This window comes from Urocitellus parryii, chromosome 1, assembly GCF_045843805.1.
Source record: "Urocitellus parryii isolate mUroPar1 chromosome 1, mUroPar1.hap1, whole genome shotgun sequence".
Lineage (NCBI taxonomy): Eukaryota > Metazoa > Chordata > Mammalia > Rodentia > Sciuridae > Urocitellus > Urocitellus parryii.
Genome location: NC_135531.1, coordinates 102,303,454 through 102,320,671, shown reverse-complemented (window position 1 = coordinate 102,320,671; position 17,218 = coordinate 102,303,454). Strand labels below are relative to the sequence as shown.

At 36.3% G+C, this 17,218-nt stretch overlaps 1 protein-coding gene across 3 annotated transcripts in view; it reads right to left on the bottom strand.

The window, feature by feature from the left end:
• Positions 1 to 16,517, bottom strand: part of Fbxo38 (F-box protein 38) — a 50,325-nt gene extending 33,808 nt beyond the window's left edge. For 2 of the 3 annotated variants that reach the window (XM_026384377.2, XM_026384379.2), the window contains exons 1-3: positions 16,441 to 16,517; positions 7,430 to 7,619; positions 3,250 to 3,383 (exon numbers count right to left, since the gene is read on the bottom strand). In XM_026384377.2, coding sequence (XP_026240162.1) covers positions 3,250 to 3,383; positions 7,430 to 7,557 — 262 coding nt within the window. In that variant the 5' untranslated portion in view covers positions 7,558 to 7,619; positions 16,441 to 16,517. Of the gene's footprint in view, positions 1 to 3,249; positions 3,384 to 7,429; positions 7,620 to 16,440 lie in introns of those variants that run through there. The other variant, XM_026384378.2, reaches the window with a different exon arrangement.
• Between the last annotated feature and the right edge of the window lie 701 nt (positions 16,518 to 17,218).

Below are 17,218 nucleotides of genomic sequence, written 5' to 3'. Positions count from 1 at the left end.
TCAGACAGTCCACTTAATCTGATTGAATACTTTGTAGCTGAGGCTTTCCATTTCTTGCCTTTTTTATCTGTGGGTGCCTTTTCTTTTCTTTTTTTTTTAATTTTTGTTTTGGGGTATCAGGGATTGTACTCAGGGACACTCGACAACTGAATATCAACCGTAGCCCTACTTTTGTATTTTATTAGAGACAGGGTCTCACTGAGTTGCTTAGTGCCTCACTTTAGCTGAGGCTGGCTTTGAACTGGAGATCCTCCTGCCTCTGCCTTCCAAGCTGCTGGGATTACAGGCGTACGCCACTGCATGAGGCAAAGAAACCTTCAAGTAAAAATACATTTTACTCTGATGTCATGGACCTATTTGACTGGTAGAAGGAAAGAGTCCAACTACGTGATCACCACTACCCTCCTCCTTCCCCCTTCTTGCAAGGTGTTCTGGTCTGTCAAGCCCTCAGGGGTCTTCAGAACACTAAAAATATAATAAATAGGATAAGATTCCCACCTTTAGGAAGTTCACAGTTTGAATCTAATTCCCATCTCAAACTTGATTATCTTATTTACTCTAATAATCACTATCACTCCCCTACCATTTAAGACAGTTCATTCTTTTTGTTTTCTGAAATTTTTTTAATTTATATATGACAGCAGAATGTATTACAATTCTTATTACATATATAGAGCACAATTTTTCATATCTCTGGTTGTATACGTAGTATATTCACACCAATTTGTGTCTTCATATCTGTACTTTGGATAAAAAGACAGATGAAAGTTGGCTATGTGAATAAGAGTGATCCAAACTGACAGGTTCCTGAGCTAACTAACTGAGAAGCCAGTTGTGCTTTGTAGTAGGAATCAACAATATAGGAAAAGAGAAAGGTAAGTGAAGTCAATAGCAGAAGTTATTGATCAATAGTAGGGAGACAGTGACATAAAGATGATGTTTTATTACTAAGCCTTGGAAGGTGGGTGAATGCCAACTATCTACTCACTAATGATAAAAGTTTTAACTCTCAAAAATAAAATGAAACAAGGCATGGTGGAACACACCTGTAATTTCAGTGACTCAGGAGGCTAAGGCAGAAAAATTTCAAGTTTGAGGCAAGCCTCAGCAATTTAGTGAGGCCCTAAACAACTAATGAGACCTCTTCTCAAAATAAAAAATAGAAAGGGCTGGGGATATAGCTCAATGGTAAAGTGCCCCTCAGTTAAATCTACAGTACAAAAATAAAATAAAATGAAGCTCCAAATACCAGGTGTCAATAGTTATTCTGCTTGTTCAGGGCTAATTGAGATATGCTAATTTTAGAGTCACAAAAGTGAAGACTAAGGGGGGACCTGGGAGATTACTTGGTGTCTACACTTACAACAGTTCTTATTAATCTCGTATAAAGTAACTTTTACTGATTTAACCATTCAACATGTTAACCATTTTATGTTTTCTCACAACACAACAAAAAAAGCTATCATCCCACTTACAAATGTAAAAACTGAATTGAGTTTAAGAGTGACCAAGTGGCAGTGCTGGAATTCAAAACTCAATGCCTATCCTCTTGTCATGTATTACATGATGACTTACTCCATAAATGAAGAAAGTTCTATCTTCTTTACAGAGATGGTATAAGACTATATTATACAGAAATCTCATTTAGAAACCACAAAGTATTCTTATATAAAGAATCAGAATTTAAATTTCACATAAGCTAGAGTGGCAATAGTGAGAACAGGTGGGGTGAACTTATCCTAGGCTATAGACTGCTTCCATTCTCTCTGATACTCACTGCAGAGATAAGAAACCTTGAGCTCCCAGGTATTTATCATCACTTTAAAGACAGTAACCTGCTCATAAATTCCTCTCTAATTTGATAAGAAGCATAGAGGTTAATGCAAAGATTGCATAGAATGGCAGCTCTGCTATCCTAACTCCATTAACACATTAATCTCATCTCTAGAATTCCTGCTGGCCTAATCCCTATAAAAACAAATCTAACAGAAGAATAAGACAATCATGGGGCTGGGTTGTGGCTCAGTGCTAGAGCAATTGCCTAGCATGTGTGAGGGACTGGGTTTGATCCTCAGCACCACATAAAAATAAATAAAAATAAAGTCCATCAACACCTAAAAAATATTAAAAAGAATAAGACAATCATTTTCATGCTGCCCTATTTTTTTTCTTTCATTACAAATAATCATTCTCTGGAGTGAGTAAGTCCTTTTCCCTTTGGATAGCTTTTTTGAGTATTTGAAAACAACTATGGCTTGCCTCTACCAAGCTAAGTTCTAGTCTCAGGTCTTTGTAATGTTCTTCACGAGAAGGTGCATATTGATAACTATTCCTGCCAACTTATAAGAGGTATCAGTTGACTCTTGAAGCATCCCAAATTGCACAATATTCTAGCATTTCGGAGGTAGCCTGCTCTGTATCACAGAAAAGAATAAGACAATTAGCTCTTTACTTCTATTATGGCTTTTTGTGTTGCTGTTCTCCTCGGCCTCATCATATTTTCAAAGTCTCATGATCTGGCTATCATAGGAAAAGTTTCAAAACCAAAACAACAGTAAAGTATACTAATTAATGGACTGGGGCTAACTGAAAAGAGCCTTGACTAGACTTTCATTTTAATACGTTCTTTTTAGATATGCTTTGCTAAGCTAAAGTCATCAGCTGTTTTCCAGCTGTCTCTATCTGAGATCAATTTATTATAGTTAGGCTGCTAATTCTGAGTTACACGTGAAGAACTCAGATTTGAGAATCTGTAAAACCTAGAATTGGCCTTTGAAACTACTAAAGAACTGAAAGTTCGTTCCAGAAGTATAATTTCTGTGGCTTACTTGAGCAGTTTTGTAAAAATAGATAAATATTTGCTTAACTAGAGAGTGCAGTTAAGATGGGGGGGGGGGGAATGACGATAGAGAAGGTCACCACTCACCAAAGCCTACAATATAGAATAAATGACACATCACCTAACATAACACATATGATACTTATTAAGAGCTCAGTAATGTGTTCTCCATTCATGTGTGAAGCAGGCTGGTATAGTTCCTCAAGGAGCAGAAAATGAAAAAGCAGATCACTAAAACAGTAAAACTTCAGGCAAATGCATCTCACAAACCTAAAATAAATGTAAATAATTTATATAAAATCCTACCTCTCCATATACAAGGTTACTTAAATTGCTTTTCTTAAGACAAGAAGTCACATTTCATGGAATCACTGTTATACTTTCCAGTATCTACAGCTAAATGTACTTACCACTTGGCATGTATTCCCACCACCGCCCTGCACAGAGATCCACAACCCTCACAACTCTCAGATATAGGGTCACTGCTTCCTTTAGCTTCCGGGAAAGACATTCCATACACATAATATCCTGCAGAGGGAGGTACCTTTGTGAGAGAAAGAAACTCACTTTTATCAAATAGGTAAATATTTTCTTCCTTTGAAAAAAGTAACTTTTTTCCTTCCACCAATCTCCTACCCTTCAAACATAATTGGAAATTTGTAGGACTCTGAGGTTAACATCCATAAAGTCATAAAGCTTCTTACTGAAAAACAGGTAAGTCAGCAAATATTAAAGTATGCAAATAAAGTATTAAGCTCTCTCCATGGGTCATTTGATAAAACCTGTCTTTCTTCTTAAGTTTCTATATACAAAAAATATTTATAAACAAACAAAAAAAGAAAGAATGCAAGAAAAAAACCTCAGTGTATTTAAAGGTATGCTAAGGGAAGGGAAAGATCATAAAGAACCAATTAACTTGAACAAGGCCAATATTATTTGGCAACTTTGACAAACCCATTTCATGTAGTTACTCTGTTCCCTTTCAACTATCCCCACTCATTGAACTCTATTTTTTTTATAAACAAACATGTACACTAATTTACCTGTATACAATTTCTTTTCCTAGATCTTTTATCTTTAAGGTGACATACATTGATAAGGGTATTGCATGAATATTAAGTGAGGACACCTCATCTTAATCACAATTTCCTCTTTCCCAATCTTATCTCTTTCTTCCTGAAACTTTTCAACTAACCTCTATTTCTGTTTTCAAAAACCAATACACATTTTGACAGATCAGAAAATCTCATGACTCTCTCTTACCACCCTTACACACCTAATTAATATTTATTAAAAAGCGGAAGTCATCCTATTGAGTCAATATTATACTGGGTCACACACACTGTGCTCTGATTACTGTTTCACAATGATCTTACAAGCTAAGTAGCTGGCTTTGCTACATGGCTCTCCCCACAGGCCATTTTCTTCCCCTTTCTGTCCTGCTATATTCTCTGGTCCTCTGGCTAATAGATGCCTTTGGCCAATTCAAGGTGCTAGCTGGCTTTCTGCTGCTGCTAGCTGAATTCTACAACATCCCTTACTGGTTCCTTCAACCTTATCTACACCACTATAAATATGACCTTCATTATTCATTAAACTATCAGTTGAGTATATCTTTTTCTATTTCCTGGAATCCTCACTGATCTGGTAAATGCTGTTATTATGCCATTTTATAAGTGATGAAATTGGCCCAAATAAGTTAAACCTGCAAAAAGTTACAGAACTAGGTAAGAAGGAGAAAGGGCAGGGATGTCAACATGGTTTGATCAAACTCTAATTTCTAAAAATTATGCCAATTCTAGAGGGAAAGTGCACATATGTAAGCTGAATATTTCTCTGTTCCACTGCTCTCTACATCTGGCCTCTCTCCCTTCCCCCTTAATGCTATTTAAATAAAGAGAATCATATCAAATCAAATTTCCTACCATAAAACATTAGTTTGCCACAACTTAATTTACAGTCTCTATAACTTAGACCTAAGGAGAATTATAAGAAACTACATGACTACACATTTTATAAATAATGAAAAACAACATTCTTCTATGTCAAATTTTGCCACCTCAATACTTTTTTCCTAAATAATTGTCATCAAAAATACCTGTCTGGGTTAATTGTATGCTCCCTTTAAAAAAAAAAAAAACAGATCAGTACTAAAAAAATCAATATCAAAATGTTTTAATATCACATTTGCCCTAAAAAGAAAATATATTTTTTTTCTTCACAGATCTTTAAAAAACTAGAGGAATTAAAAGGCATATAAATACTACATTTCACATTTTAGAAAAAATGCTGTTAACAGATACAGCATAGGGGGTCTTTTTGTTTTGTTTTGCTTTTTTTTTTTTTTTTTTAAGGAAGGCCAAAAGTTTTCCTGTTTCATGAACATGTGTTAAGTTGTTACCACACCACTATAACAGAAGTCCTCAAATTTAAAAAAAAAAAAAAAAAAAATAGGAGCCTAAAAATAAAACAAAACAATCTATTTATTTTTAGAATAAACATATCATACCAAGTTCAAGAACTTAGCTCAGTCCATGGTTCTTCTTACATTCAGTCAATTTGCTAAGTATTTTCTTCATCAGAACCTGGGTAAGATACTTCTACTTGATTCTACCCCTTCATTTGAAAGGGGTCTGTTGAAATGCAAAATGTTACCTATTTACTTATAATTTAAAACATAATTTAATTTGTTCATAATACATTCTAGCACTTTACACCTGACACACAGTATTTATGTATCTTTATGGAATTCAATATGATAATTATATATATATATATATATATATATATATATATAGAGAGAGAGAGAGAGAGAGAGAGAGAGAGAGAGAGAGAGACACATATATATAGTAATATTTATCCAACCAAATCCAATATCCATCCCCAGAAATAATTTTATCTATGCTTTCCTTTAGAATTTTAATGGCTTATTGTTTAATTCTTTGATCCATTTAGAATTTGTTTTAAAATATGAGAGATCAGGATATGCTTTTATTTTATAGGTTTGTGTAGGGTTTATAGGCTGTTAATAGGGTAGTTTACAGGTTGTGACATCAGTGAATAATACTTATTAGTCTTTCCTCATTGATGTGAATATTAATTTTATCACAAATTAGTTCTCCACATGAATTTGAATCTACATATAGAGTCTATGTTTGCCTGTTTTGCCCAACTGTCTGGCTATATTCATCAGCACCAAATCTATTATATATATTAGAATGTACTTAAACATCTTATATGGCTAGATTTTTCTAAAATTTTTGGCTACTCCAACAGATGAACCTTAGTATCATTTTACTTTATTAAAAAAAAAATCTATTATTTTAATTGGGTCTTTTAATACTAGACAGAATTAACAAAAGCTGTATTGTGTCATAGAGTAACAAACTGCTTACTCAAAGACTAATACAAATTTACAATAGAGAAGAAAAATAAAGTACACAATTCCTTAAAATCATTATTTAAAAACTTTGTAATCTGCAAATATTCAGTAATTTATAAAAATTCAACAACATTTCTTAGACCTTCATATATGAACATTTTTTTTTTCTAGGTAAATAATGTGATATAAAGGAAAACCAAGTTACTTAGAAAAGTTAATTGCAATTATTTTTGCAGAAAAGAGAAAATTGGAAACAATCTAGATGTTGGACAATAAGAAAAATCATTTTATGTCAAATATACATTTGAAGGCATAGAAAGCAATGACTAAAATAATAATAAAAATCATGTAGCATTATATGAAAAGACAGAACACAATAATCATTACACTGACCAAGGGTTTATGCCATAAAATGCAATGAGTGTTTTAAAATCACTATTTCACCAAATACTTACGGTAAACATCTTTATATCTATTATGGTCCACAGTTAGTAAATCATGGACCTAGGATTCTAACTTGAGTCTCTAGCTCCACAGAGGAAATATGTTAAAATTTGTTTATTTGAATAATGTAAAAAGTACAATTCCTCAAAGAAGAAAGTGATGGAAATGGAATGACATTTTTATGTTTGTTTATTTGATTATTGTTATGATGTAGCCTGAGTAATAATCTGAAACGTTAAAAAGTTTTGGTTAAAGAAAACTTTGTTATGTTAATCACAAAACAACTTTAAGGTGTGTACTGCATATAGTATTATGGGTACTTTTTCACAAAACTTTTGTTTTCATCACTTACATATATGTGTATACTGAGCATAAGGCACAGTATCACTGCAGGTGACAATCAAAGTCAGAAACACTGCCTTATGTTGTACATGCATGGTGGTTACATAAGCCAATAAATCTGTCAATAAAAATTCCTAGAAGCCTAGACATGTTAATCCAGAAAAGGAAAGGTTTTCTAATAGAACTTAGGAAAGTTCTATTATGTGGCTAGTGGTCCTGTGCTGTCCTATATAGTAGCCACTAGCCATATATAGCCACTAAACACCTGAAATGTAGTTACTGCAACTGAGAAACTGAATTTTCACTTTATTTAAATCTACTTGCCCCATGTTGCTAGAAACTATCATATTAAACAACACAGCACTAAGGTTTGCTAAACGTTTATATCCAAGTACATGGAAGTCAACTAAATAAAATCTTACCTAAAAATGTGACAAAGTACTTCATGTGAAAGTTGATTCATATAGTCCTTTGTTTCATCTGATATAGTTTCCTCTGGGATTTCATTGTCCATGAGACATGTTTTAACACTTTTCTTTCGTGGTCCCATTGCTATGTTGTCCCAGTATCAAAAAATAAATCTCCCCTTTTGTTTATTTAAATTCAAAGCACCTGAAAAGCAAGCGGAGAAGAGGAGTAGATTAAAGAAGTATACCAAATCCAGACACAGAATTATCCCTATTAAAAGCTACGTAAGGGCTAGGGCTGTAGCTCAGTGGCAGAGCACTTACCTAGCATGTGTGAAACACTAGGTTCAATCCTTAGCACCACACAAAAAAATTACCAAATAAATAAAGGCATGTTGTCTATCTATAACCACAAAAAAAAAAAAAGAAAGCTAGATAAAATGACATTTATTTTAAAATACTAACAGGCAAACCTACTATACTGATATACACCATATTCAGATTAAGAAAATTAATCTGTTTTATACTAAAGGTACAGAACATCTTTTTCTAAAAGAGAAATTAAATTATAAATATTCATTATTTAGAATAATCAAAAATCCAGAAATTGACTCATTTTTGAATTTGTATTCTGTTGTTCTCTAGCTAATTCACCTAATTTCTTCAAGCACCTAATTCTTCACAGTAAGATCATTAAACTAGGAAACACAAAACCCTTTCTAACTCTGTAAGTTTGTGATTATCAATATGCATTCAAAATAAATGTGAGAGGGTGTGTCTAAATTTATAAATAAGCTAATAAACCTTCTTTCAGCTGTAAACCTATGCCACATCCTCCACCTACAATGCCATCAGTACTAAGGAGACCAACATTTTGTAAAAGTTGTCCCTAAAATAACAGGAGGAATGCAGAGAGACTCTGGGGCTCCCATTCTGGATTTGTCACATATTATTTCTATGAATGTGAATGAACCTTTTAAATTTTTCATTTTCCTACCTATAAACTGAGGGGGTGAGACTACACGAATCAGTCACAGAACACTTTGTAATCTGATAAAAATTATAGACCTTCTCCTCAAAAAGTATACAATTTCAGAGGTTGGAGTAGGCTTTCTCTCTCTTTAAAATAAGCCCTAGTGAGAGAGGAAGAAGAAAAAGAAAGGAAGGGAGAAAATAGAGGGCAGGAGAGAAGGATGAATGAGCACCCAGATGTTTTGTTTGTTGATCAGCACATGGGAGTAACAGCCTGTCAAACTGTCTTGTCAACAAATGTTTTTACTAATGGTGGTCCAGGTATAGAACAGTTTATAGTAAATGTTGATTTTTGTAGTATTAATGTACATAGAGATGACGGCACAGGTTGACAGCTGAAAGGAGGTACATTCACATACACATTAATTCAGACATGACTTCAACATGTCTAAAGACATTTATTTTGAATGCCTGTTATATGTGTCTAGCTTTGTGAACAAAGGACTCTGGAGACAAATGAAAACAAATAATCAAATAACCATGCAAGTGAACCTGGAATTATAAATAAGTGCTGTAAAGAAAGTAAACACAGTTGTAAAGCAGCATACAACAAGAAAGCCTGAGTCACTAATGCTATTTCTAAGGGACAATGGAACTGGTATCTGAAGGAAGAGCAGGAATTAACACTAAAAAAAGGAAGTAGAGAGGGAAGAAAAGCATTCTTGAAGGTGCAAATAGCAGGTGCCTGACAGTAAGAAGGAACTCTTTGAACCCAAAGGTGTTAGGGTACAGAGGGTTATAAGAAAAAGGAAGTAAGAGGAGGGTGAATTGCTAGCAGCACTTTTTTTTTTTTTTTTTGAGAGAGAGAGAGAGAGAGAGAGAGAGAGAGAGAGAATTTTTTAATATTTATTTTTTAGTTTTCGGTGGACACAACATCTTTATTTTTTATTTTTATGTGGTTCTGAGGATCGAACCCAGTGCCCCGCGCATGCCAGGCCAGGCAAGCACACTATCGCTTGAGCCACATCCCTAGCCTGCTAGAAGCACTCTTGATCCTTAAGGAGGGAAAACCACTAAAGAGCTCTGGAAGTGAGAGGGGAATGAGCTACACTCAAGAGAGCTCAAGCACCTCAAAGGGGAAAAGGGCACCAGCTGGGCAGGGATTACTGAATACATGGATTCCTGGGGTTCCTTTGCTTCAGCAGGAAAGTGGAGCAAACTGATGAGCTAAGTAAATACTCAAATTTCTTGTGCCTGCCAGCATGCCTGTGTCCTGATCTCTTCTTCTCTCAATGAAAGATTATGTGTTATTACTTCTTACAGGTGTCAACGTGCTTGCCTCTCCTGAATCCCATACTTACTTCAATCAAACACCTCTAATTTGTTGTTTCTATTGAGCTGTGGCCTAAGAAGTCAGAGAAATAAGATTTTAGAATTGTGTATAGATGTGTGTCATTAGGCATCTAACAGCATATGGGCCTAAAGAATTCTGTAAGGAATAGGCTTACAAGTTATGATACACTGAATCTGTGACATCTATTTTCACTTCTCAGAAACTGACTTATGTTATCACATTCTGGCTAACACACCTCTGGAGAAAAAAAAAAGATTATACTCAGAAACTACCTACAAAAACATTATAAATATACTCACTTGCTTTTGATTATATCACAACCCATCTCTTTCTGTTTACTGCCCTCCCTATTCCAAATTAATCTTCCCATCTTGTGAGAGATTTTGGAACTGCTCTGTGGTCATTTTAAACTTGCTATCAAAGTCAGTACTTCCTCTTCAGTGCTCCTCACCTGACCTGTCATAATGGGGTGCTGCTAACCACTCCTTCTTTCTCATCCTTTGGCTCTCAGGTCTTCTTTATTCTTCTATGGTACTCCCGAGTCTCCTTTAACAATTATCCACAAGCCTTCTTCTTTCTGGCCAACTGTATCCTTTCCCAACATTACCTCCTTTTTCTTCTGAGCTATGACCTTTATGTTTCCTGTACCTATCAGAAACGTTCAACTTGTACCTTGAACATCCTTCAAATACATATCTAAACTGAACGCTCTACACAACCACAAATTCCCCTCCCAAACACAACACAAACAACCTTTCTTCCATAATGTAGTTTACTATATTTCTAAATTATAAACTTTAAAATCATCAAAAATATACTCTGATCTCCCATTTACCACTTGATGAGTTATACTTATCAATTTTACCACAATACTGTTCTTGTATCCATTGTCCCTGGCTTTCAGAAGTCTATCAACCCTCATCTAGGCTGTTGTGATGGCTTCTTAAATAATATCCACTACTGTGTCCCCAGATCCTAGCCAAAAGCCGAGCATAGATCAGACAAGCAGTAAGCAATTTACTGAGTAAGTAAATGCTTAGCATGACATATTCCACACCAAAGCTAGAGCTATCTTTTTAAAACATTTCTCTGATTTCATAAAGTGAAAAATAAAATCAAGTTATATAAAGACTATATAAATCAAATTATATAAAGTATGATCCCATTTGTATAAAAGAAAGACAAATATAAAAGATATATTTGTACATGCCATTTTTGAAAGGATCCATGGCAAAATATTAACAGAGATTACCCCTGGGGAGTAATAGAGGTTTAGAAAAAGTGGGAAAGAAACTTTTATTTATTTATTTTATTTTTTTAAAATTTTTTATTTTTTTTAGTTTTTGGCAGACACAACATCTTTGTTTGTATGTGGTGCTGAGGATCGAACCTGGGCCGCACGCATGCCAGGCGAGCACGCTACCGCTTGAGCCACATCCCCAGCCCAAGAAACTTTTATTTTGAACTCCACATTCTCCTCCATTTTTCGAAAATTTCAGATTAGCTACAAATATTATGTTTCCTAAAACACAAACAAAACGTTAATGACAACAAAGAAGCAGTCTACATGAAATCCTAGAGTTCCTAGAGGATAAAATCCTCTTAAACTAGTTTCAAATCACCTTCCCAAACTCATCTTTCCAACTCTCAACACTTGCTCCTTGGTGTATATATACCCAACTGCAGCAGAATTGGTATCTTCTCAGTTCCCCCAAACATTGGTCTTTCTTTTCCAGTATGCTATTAACTCTGGCTGGAATGCCTTTCCTTTCCCTTACTGTCTAGAAAACTATTAGCCAGATGTCAAAATCTAGCTTAACTGTTGTCTTCTGTGAAAACTTCTACATACTCCTTCATCTGAGCTCCCTGTGGAACTTAACTTAAACTTCAATAATAATCTGTGAAGTGTTTTATCAGCCATGTTTCTGCCAGGAAAATTATCTCAGGCTTGCCTCTAGGAATAACGAAGTCTTTGTTCATAATAAATCCTCAAATATGTCTGGTGTATGAATATCCATCAGTCTTTCCAGTATTCCATATGCATCCACAATAGCTCCAAGGCTGCTGCTAAGAACTATTTCACGCTCCTATGAGCACTGTTTGCTACCACAGCATTTGATGATCTCAGCAACAAGCCTATAACACAGGTGATAATACAATCAGATTTTACTCCAATAAGGACACGCACAACTTGCAGCTACCCTTTAACATGCAAAAGCCTCAACTACTAGCCAGCATAGACCAATCCACTTATGGATTACCCACTTGTTCAGATCAATCCTCCAGTTAGCACAGGATTCAGCTTTAAGACTCTTAACCCTTCAGAGACCATGCTCTTGATTCTTTGTTAGCCCTTCTTCTTTTGCTTCACCAAATCCATGTCATTTAACTCACACCTTCCCCCTTAAGATTATAAATCTTTGATTGTTCCTTGTAATTTTGCAAAACTATAGTTTTGTGAGTCATATTTAGTAGCCCCAATGTACAACCCACACTTAAATGTTTAAATTAAATAGCCCCCATCTTAAATATCATTATATTTACAAAATTTTGTTTTTCTAGAACTCAAAATATTCACTCACAGAAATCATGTTACACAACATTAGGAGATTAGGTCTCCAGCAAAACCACAAAAGTCTATTTAACCTATAGTCTGCATTTACATTAACTACCAAAAAACCTAAATTTAACAGGACTAATAAAATTTTAAGTAAAACAGCATTCCTATTTCCTGTATTATGCCTAGAACTGAAGGCTTGGTCTTATAGCTACATAGTTGGCAGGTAGAGTAGGGACTCCTCTGTTGTAAACCTCTGATGGGGAAGAGGACAGTGAAGATGAAAACAGGGGTAAAGGATAAGATCTTTATGCCACAAAAATTAAGGAGGTTGACAGGTGAGGACCTATATAACCAGGAGGAAAACCACCAGCCCTCTTCAGACACCTTCCAGGTAGGCGTCTCTGAAAATGTTCAGAAAATAAAAGAAATAGTTTATTTTCTGCTACCCTTACTCAGTCTTAAAATGAACACCAAAGTAGAATCACCTTTACTGTGAAACTCCCAGCTAGGATATGCTGAGCATTTCATTCTAGGTACTGAGGAATAGGGGTATGGTTTTCCTGTATAAGAAAACACCATGCAACTCTTGCAAAGTTCCAAGTGGTGACAGTGTCTCTCAGAAGTATACCCTATCTCTTAACAGCTTTTCCTGTCAGTGGGAAAAGGGATAAAGAGGCATGTAAATGGAGAAAACTGCCAATGACAACCCTCTGTTCGTTCCTTCCCACCCCTTCTTCCAAAACATACCACTAACCATTCTGTCCTCACTTAAATTCAACAAGGTAAGTAAGGAAGAATCAACACAGTAAAAGGTTAAAAGAACAAGAGTAAAGAAGGAAAATTCCAGCAGCAGAGATAGATGATGAGTTGAAGGAAGGCTAGTAGAGGAGTTATGGAGGGTAAGGAACAGGTGGGTAGAAATAACAGGTGACTATATATAGGTGAAGATTCTGTTTTGCAGTACCAAGTGCTATTTGTAGGGCAAGCCAAGTTCTGGAGGCTTGGGTTCTAAACCTCAAAGAAATGTCATTCTGAAGAATTATAGTCAATCCAAATGTTAAAAGTTGAAGGACCCTTACTTAGGCACACAGTTAATTTTTTATGGGTTACAAACCCATGTGAGAATATGACAAAAGTGGCACATTCTCTCTCTCCCCAGGCTCAATGCAAGCAGAATTACAAATACAATTTCGGGCAATCCACAGACATCTAGAGATCTATATCCAAGACTGGTTCTCTAAATTTTCAAATGGACAAACAGAACTAGAGAGGATAAGTCAATAAGTTACTTGCCTAGGGTCACATAGTAAATGTCAGAACACAGGCTGGGATTCAAACTTTCCAGCCTATACTACACACCCTATCATCAAGTCAGTCCTGTGCCACAATAGTTGTCTCCCAGCATTCCAGAGCTATGTCCCAATGCTTGGAGATGGGCTTCAGGATGCTCTTATAGAAATACCTCTGACCACACCCTCCTTCCCAACTTGGGGTTTGTGGTCCATCTAATTTAGGCTCCCACATTCAGTAGCCTCTGCTACCTGGATAGGCTAGAATCATTCCATGGTTGCCTGTTCAGCAGCCTTTAGCAACAGAAAGCTTCAATTTTATCCTAGTATCCCAAATACATTCTTACACATAAGTTGGTAAATATTTTTTAAACCAGGGTTCTTAAAAAATATGTTTCTAGAGAGTGCTCTTCTCCTTCCATTTTGCCTGTTCAAATATCTTCCTTATCTCAAAACTATAATACACCTATAGATTCACTTAGTTTGCTCCCAAAATTACATGTCTTTTACCCCTTCATGATTAAAGCTATCTCCCAACATTTCCTGGCTTGTAAAATCAATCTCCTCTTTTTAAAACTCTATTTCCATAAAAAATGTTAGAACTCTTATGGTTCATAATCCTGAAAATCTCTTGATTCCTATGAAAACACTGTCTCTTCTCTTATACTCCCCCAAACCATTACAACTAAAAATCTTGCTATATCTGTTCTCTTGTCAACAACTACCTCCATCCCTAACTTATTCTATTAATTATTCCTTTCCTCAGACAAACCCATGTTTGTCTCTTACTAGCACTTCAAAAGAAGAACTAAAGCAACTTATCTTATAATGCACCAGAAATTCAGGGATCTCTTGTAAAATTTTCACAATTTCTCATTTTGTATGTAATCAATGACGATTGGGGGGGGGAGCAACTTTTCTTGATTACTATTATTTAATCATCTATTCACCCCCTCACTCATTTATTTATTTAAATTTTTACTGTCTATCAAGTACTAGCCCATACAAAGTCTTTCTCCCCAGGAAGGTGACAACCTCAAAGTGGGAAGAGATTCTACCAGTCATTTCAATTCACTACAACCCAAAATTACTTTTCATTATCCTCAACAACAACAACAAAAAAAACACATGTCTCATGTAAAACTTTTCAGTATCCTCAATGATCCCTTTGAGGGGCTTCCCAGTCCTTCAGGTTTCTAATGTCTCTCTTTAGTTTCTCTTAGCTTCAATTTATTATATCAAAGTAATCTTGCATGTTACTGAATTAATATTAACAGAATATCTTACATAAGTATTACCTAGAGCATACTCTTTTGCCTACAGAAAAGCCAAACCACATTCATTGAGCTGCTGAAATAAAAACAAAACAAACAACAAGAACAACAAACAACAACACAGAATTATAGTGCTGAAAAGGCCTAGTAATCATCCAGTTCAATCTTTCATTTTATAGATAAGGAAAGTGAGGCCAGAGATGTGGAGGCTACTTATCCAAAGCCACAGAGACATAATGGATCACTGCTGAAGAAAAGCCTTCAACACCAGTTCAATTTTATTTCACTTCATTATACCAACTAACTTTACCAAAACCTAGCTTTTTTTTCTTTTTCTCTTACACTATGCATTAGTTCCTTTTTGACTAAAGATAAAAATATATACTTTGAACACAGTCAGTAAACATTATCTGTAGTCTTCACCAAAGAGCACATTAAAAGTGCACTATTACAATTTTTAGAGAGGTTGGAGACTTATGGATCACCTAAACTAGTATTCCCAAAATAAAAGTTGAAAATTACAAGCACAGATCTTTTTCAATCTATAACTACATAATTCATTCCCTCCACACTCCAATTTCTCCATCCGCCAGAAAATCATAGCTTTATAAAGCCATTATTTTGTTCTTCAGTTGTGCTACAGGGAATGAGAAAGGAATGTTAAGAACCAGCGACCTATCCAACACTTTCCTTTAACAGATAAGAAATCTCAAGTCGAGAAAGGATTTGACCAAAGTTAACCATCAAATATAAAGTAACTTTAGGACAAAAACCAAGTTCTCCTATTTTTCACTCTGTAGTGATTACATTGCTGGTTTAGGTTTACACGACAGAGCTTCCCAATGCATGTGATCCTTCTTAAATGCCCAGCAGCTTTTATCCCCTTGGAATCTGGAAAGAAACGCTATAGACATCTCTTATCAGTTTTAACTCTTTGGCCAGCCGGGTGCAGGAAGGAGATGCTTTCCAGGTCTAAAATTCCATGAAAGAGGAACTGAGAATATGATTTTCAGAGCTGACAGGGACATCAGACACCCAACGCATTCATTTTTAGAGATAAGCGAACAGTGGTAATGGACCTGGACAAGGTCACAAAGTGAGCAAGAGGACCAGGTAAAACTAGAACTCGGGGCTTCTGAACCTCGGACGTGACAGACTCTCAAAGATTTATTCCTTGCATCCGGCTCAGGTGCATCCCCTCAATACACTGACGATAGGCCTTTCACAATTTACAAGCCTAAATACCGATTTAAGATTAAAATCGTGGAATTCGTGATGCCCAGGGGAAGGGGGAGGGCAAAAGTTGACCAGTCTAAGTCTCCCACTTAGTGGAGGAAATTGAGGCCCACATAAGGCTCCGCAAGCTGGAATCTTGGGCCAGGTGCAAACCCCGCAAGCAAGGCCTATGTTCGTCCCCAGCTCTCCCGGGAGCTCTAGGCCCTAAGGGGCCCAGAGACCGAGAGTCCAGGCAGTTGGGAGCCCCGGAATCGCTCATCCGGCCGCCGCTGCCCTGCCTCACGCATCCCCGGCTTTGCCTCCCGCCTAGCATTCCCCGAGCCCCTCGGCCGCCGCCTCACCTACGCCGGCCCTCAGTCTGTTATTGTGGTTGAGAGGGAGGGAGAAACCCGACAGACACTTCCCGCGGCCCCCACCGCCTAGGTGCTTCCGCTTCCGCCGCTGCTCCGGCATTCCGGAGTGTTGTCATCCGGGGCTGGGGCTGGGCTTGCTTGGTGTCCATATTGGGTGTGGATTATTGCGTCCTGGTGAGACAGCCATGTTAAACGTGGCATTTTCCCCAAAAGCCTACTACTGGTCGTTTTCACCTAACCCTGAAATGCCTGGCCAGAAGCGCCCTGAGTCAGATGTGACAGAGTCGTGGTTGCTCTTCAGCTAGGTTGATTTTCAACTTGTCTGATCGCTGTGGCCTTCAATAAGCCGGTGGACCTCATCTTTGTCATTTGCAAAATGAAAAGGTCCTAATGGAGTTTTTTTGTTGGTGGTGTTTTTTTTTTTTAATGGAAATTTTTTTTTTGGGGGGGTAGGAGGTCTGAGGTACTTGAGGTTAATGTTAAGTGATCCCTTTGTGATTTTGAGACATTGTCTTAAGTTTAATTACTAGTATTTTACAGTTCAAAGGGCTTTCACATCAGAGTCTCATTAAAAACTTTCTACCTCAGTCATATGGACAAGGATCAGTTCAATCATTCTTTTTTTTTCTTTATTTAATGGATAGGGAATTACCTTCATAGAGGACAATCGCCTTTCACCATGTCGCACAGCAGAACTGAAATCCTGATTTTTACCTTCCAAATCTATGTTTTGGCCTTACATGCATGTAACTGATATGGGCTAAAA